General features: G+C 39.4%; 1 protein-coding gene across 1 annotated transcript in view; it reads left to right on the top strand.

Moving 5' to 3' along the window:
- Positions 1-5,000, top strand: part of filip1l (filamin A interacting protein 1-like) — a 53,586-nt gene that overhangs the window by 23,411 nt on the left and 25,175 nt on the right. The window contains exons 3-5 of the mRNA XM_079393358.1: positions 2,262-2,511; positions 3,574-3,747; positions 4,713-4,891. Coding sequence (XP_079249484.1) covers positions 2,272-2,511; positions 3,574-3,747; positions 4,713-4,891 — 593 coding nt within the window. The 5' untranslated portion in view covers positions 2,262-2,271. The remainder of the gene's footprint in view (positions 1-2,261; positions 2,512-3,573; positions 3,748-4,712; positions 4,892-5,000) is intronic.

Raw genomic sequence — 5,000 nt, 5'->3', positions numbered from 1 at the left:
GATAGCTTAACACACTACACAAGGTTTTTTTAAATAAAAAAAATGAACAAAAAATCAAAACAACAGCATAGAAAAAAAAGAGAAAAGAATAGAGAATGCTAGTGTTAGAGGGTCATTTTTATAATGAAAAAAGAAAACAAATAGATAAAACAGAGTCAGAATAGAGAGTGTAAGTGTTAGAGGGTCAAATACAGATGGAAGGGTTATTTGACATTAAAAGTGTCTGCTAAAGGAATAAATGTATGTGAAATTTTAAATTGAAACAGATTATCATTTAAGAATATCTGCAGGGCGGGGCTTGGTTCTGTGCATCACTGTTGATTGGATGTGGAGATGTGGGCGTGGTGTATGAGCTTGAGAGGCGGGGCTTAAGAGACTAAATGATTGGGGAAATCCTGCATACCTCACCAGACAGTGTTTTTAACACTCATATACTCAAACAATTGAAGATCACACAAAAACAAAATCCAGGAGAATTTTATCAACACTATCATTATTAATATATTTTCTCATTGAGCAAATCATGTGAGTTGAACATGTCATATGACTCTAGATCTGCCTGGGGGGGGTATATATGCTGTATATTTGCTGATGGTGCTTGGCCTGTTGTTATTTCATCAGAACACACAGATATGAGTGAATGGGGTCTGAGGGTGTAGTTACACTATTGACCAGCAGGGGCTCCTGAACTCTTGTCATATGACGAGCAGAACAGGAAGTGACATCACAGAGGTCACCCATGAACCCTCATGACTGTGTGAAGGTCAGTAAATCTAAAGACATCAGATGGAATGGAAAGTTCATTTCAGAACACAAAGTACAAACATTAGTAAATCAACATGAAATAAGATATTAAATATTGTTTTCTGAAAAACTTATCAAGAAGATGTGAGTTTATGATGAAAATGAGAATAAAATATTTGCTAATGGGTCAGAAAAATCAAGTTAACTCAAAGGGAGTATTTTCCTGACCACACCTGGAGATATCTTTTCTTGTTTAAAGCTTAAACTGCTGTTCCAGTAAATATGTCTATAATTAAGGATGTTTGGATATTTGTACTGGAAAACAAGACAGAAATACCGAGTGTGAAAACCATTTTTTGTGTTTGTGTGACAGGCATTGTTTAGTCCTGCAAGTTCATTCAGATCCACGGCTGATATCTTTCTTTTATAGATGACATCATGACTGATTCATCGTGTGTGTGTGTGTCTGTGTGTGTGTGTGTGCCAACTTCTCTGCTTTATTAATGGATCAGCGTTGATCGGTCTGAACATGCTGTGCAAACACACTCGTTTCACAGACTTCTGCTGCCTTTATATGGAGATAAAGAACGAACTCTACTCGTAAAATATGCTTTATGCTGTTTTACAATAGAAATGAAAGCGCTTCAAGTCTGAATGGTGTTTCTAATTGAGGACATCCACAAAGAGAGGAGCTTTAAAGTTTGAATCTGTGGTTCTGTTTATCTGTGAAGCTGTATAATCTGTATGAAGCGCTACAGAAGTAAATGTGACTGGATTTGACTTGAGCTTGTGCACGCTGTGATGTGGTTCGTATGTCATGTGATGTGTTCATTACAGTTTTTATTCATCTGCTTCCACACAGAATCTGTCCTTGTCACACAGTTTCTGAAAGCTGTCACTCAAACAGCAGAAACACACCAAATCTGCAAAACCAGACACTAATTCACAGACTTTTATTTCATAAAACACTTTTTGCAAAACACAACACACAGTTCTCTATGAAACACACACAAATCTAAGAAGAAGTGTCTTGATTTCCAAAATGCCACACTAATTCATCAACGCCCCACACGTGCTTCACTGAACACCGACCGATCATGCTTTAGAACAGGCCTATAAACACACATCTACACAACCGTTTCTTCTCTTCTGTTCGGTGTAATACTGTAGTCACAGTAAAATACGTTTGCTTTCGTGTTTACTGTGAATTTATCAGCATCTCTCTGCCAATTACTTTCCATCTTGAACAGAAATGTACAGGAGCTCATGAAAGAAGAGCTTTAAATTACTGTGTGTATATGATATATCCAAAAATATAGTATAATGACAAAGGTGTTTGTAATGTAAGACAAATGTCTGCTTTTGAGATGTGTTCGTGACATTTTGCATTTTGTGTGTGCAATTCTTGGATTTGTGTAAAGTTTTAAAAAAAGGAGGCAAAGTTTTGAAAATGTGTGTAAGCAGCTGAAAAAAACTGCAAGTGCTGTTTCCCACAATCCTCTCTGTTTCCCGCTCAGGTGCTCGATCATGCTGGAAGACGCGGTGAAGGCGAAGCTGTCTCCGCCCAGAGGACGAGCACGGCGGCAGACGTCCGAGCACGAGGAGGGTCACGGGGTGAGACGTGCTCATGAAGACACGGCCACCGTCCAGAGAAACCCGATGGACAGCAGACGGCGAGCACAGAGAGAGCAAACCACAGCCAAGAGCCGAGACCTCTCACGAGACGATCTGCTCTTCCTCCTCAGCATGCTGGAAGGAGAACTGCAGGTCACGTCAAAATCACAATCACACATCTGCTTTCTAAATGCATGTTATAGATTCATCTGTGCATGTGTTATTTTGCACGTGCATGTTTTGATCTGGTAATGTTTGATCAGAATGTCATAATTGGATCTTCTGTCTGGTGACGTATGCAGGATTTCTCCAATCATGTAGTCTCAAGCTCACGCTCATCTGAATATGCCGCATCCACATCTCAGCATCCAATCAACAACTGATGCACAGAACCAAGTCCCGCCCTACATTTGTTCTTTTTCAGTAATCCGTTAGACTCTGATGTACATCACAATACAGAAGAAAAGATCTGACATTATTTCCATTTTCATCAAATTCACACCAAGAATGAAAACTTTTACAGTAAAATTATAATAATTGCTGTAACTGTGAGAATAGCGAAGTCTGTGCCAGTCTGTACGACTCCGATGAACAAAATCGTTGGAATCACTTTCAAAGTGACTTTTTCCAGCTGATACATAATAATATACACTGACAGCCAATCAGAATCCTTCTGACTTTAAAGAGATTGAGCACTTAAAGTGGCAGAAGATAAAACTGCAGCGTGCACTTAGAGTAAAGTATCGTAATGTAGCTACTTATGAAGTGATAAAAAGAGAAATACGAATCCTCTCAGTAAAAACCTTTAACTCTAATGTCAATAAAATCTAACCATCATTTTGAATCTGGCTTCATCCAATATTCAGATTTATGTTCTGAAAATGAATCCAAATTATGGCATATTATTGCATCAACATAACAGAAAACTTGTAATACAAAAAAATGTGTGCAATTCTTAATGCAATCAAAAGTGGGGAAGTATGATGTTCATTAGTTAAATTTGACCTGTTCACCTGTGGTGTCTTTCTTGCCTTATTCTGCAGCAGAGAGTCAAACCCTGTTAAAAACAGAGACATCAGTCAGTTCCTCTGAAATTAATCAGAGCTCCAGGCAGTTAATATTCATTCAGTTTTAAATGCAAACACAGAAGTCCTTCCCTGTAATGAATTCATAGGTTGTTTCTGTGTTTTAATGACACGTGTATGTTTGCTGCAGGCCAGAGACGAGGTGATCACCGTCCTCAAAGCCGATAAAATCGATCTGGCTCTGCTGGAGGCCAAATACGGCTTCGTGACGCCACCGAATGTGCTAAAGGCGCTGCAGAGAGACGCCATCCAGGCCAAGAACGGCAGCTGGCAGGAGGACATCTACGAGAAGCCCATGAGCGAGGTATGAGAGGCGGACAAAGTACACAACTACTGGAGTGAAAGTACAGATACTGCTGGCCAAATATTACTCCATTACAACTGAAAGTTGTACAGACTGATTTTTACTTAAGTAAAAGTACAGAAGTACTTGTTTTTAAAAGTACCAAAAGTAAATTTCCTTACATCAATGAACTATTATTATTATTGTATGTAATCCTTGCAGCACCTCTGAAGCAACTTACAATACATTACGCCTACTGAATATACTGACTAGCTTGTAGTATCTTTAGAGTAAAGAGCTTTTAGAATATTAAACACAGCTCTGGCAGTGTGTGCACACATCTATGTTCACCATTCATCCACATTTGAACCGAGTGGACACTGAAACTGCTTTCAAACCCAGCAACTGTAGCTGTGTAACTTTACAACAGCAGCACTGCTTTAACAAAAGCCAAACAGAAAGACTTATTTGACATCAAAACGTCAAAGTTTTGACATCAACATTGTTTAAAAACGTTCTCGAATCACTCTTGTGGTGCTTTGATGTCACACACAGAACAGTCTGCAGTGCTGCTTCAAGTCAAACACCTACAGTATTGGGTTTTTTTAGGAGATGCACAACTTTTCTGTGGCTTTATAAGTAATATTTTCATTGACACAATTTGGCAAAATCAGACAATATTGTGTTTATTATATACCACAAAATTAACTCTTCTTATTATTGAATTGTTGTTAATAAATATCACATTTGCAACTGGTCAGTGTTTAAAAAATGCTGGGAAATCACTTCCCGTATCCCTACAAGAGTGATTACTGATAAACTGTCTGAAAATAAAGTCATGTTTTAGAGGAGAAAGTCATACGTTTCCAGAAAGAATAATACTCAAGTAAAGTAGAGTACTGAAGTAACTGTAGTTCATTACTGTGCAGCTCTGCGGACCCACAGGCCAGCTCCGAGCGTGTTCTGAGCGTGTTTGTGTGTGTCAGTTGGACAGGCTGGTGGAGAAGCAGCGGGAGACCTACAGACGGATGCTGGAGCAGCTGCTGCTGGTGGAGCGAGCTCACAGACAGACGCTTCATCAGATGCAGGACGAGAAGAGGAACCACAGCGACTTCATGAGGAAGAGTGACGAGTTCACCAGCCTGCTGGAGCAGGAGAGAGAGAGGTCAGAGTTCAGCGCACTGGGTCCTGTAGTCCAAACTATATCCCTCGTTTTGACACAAATGGTTAGTGTATTCATACAGTCAAAGACACAGGCTTTCATAGCACGTGTG

The sequence above is a fragment of the Barbus barbus genome (genome assembly GCF_936440315.1).
Source record: "Barbus barbus genome assembly, chromosome: 35".
Lineage (NCBI taxonomy): Eukaryota > Metazoa > Chordata > Actinopteri > Cypriniformes > Cyprinidae > Barbus > Barbus barbus.
The sequence above is the reverse complement of the archived record's forward strand: the minus strand, read 5'-3'. Positions and strand labels throughout refer to the sequence as shown.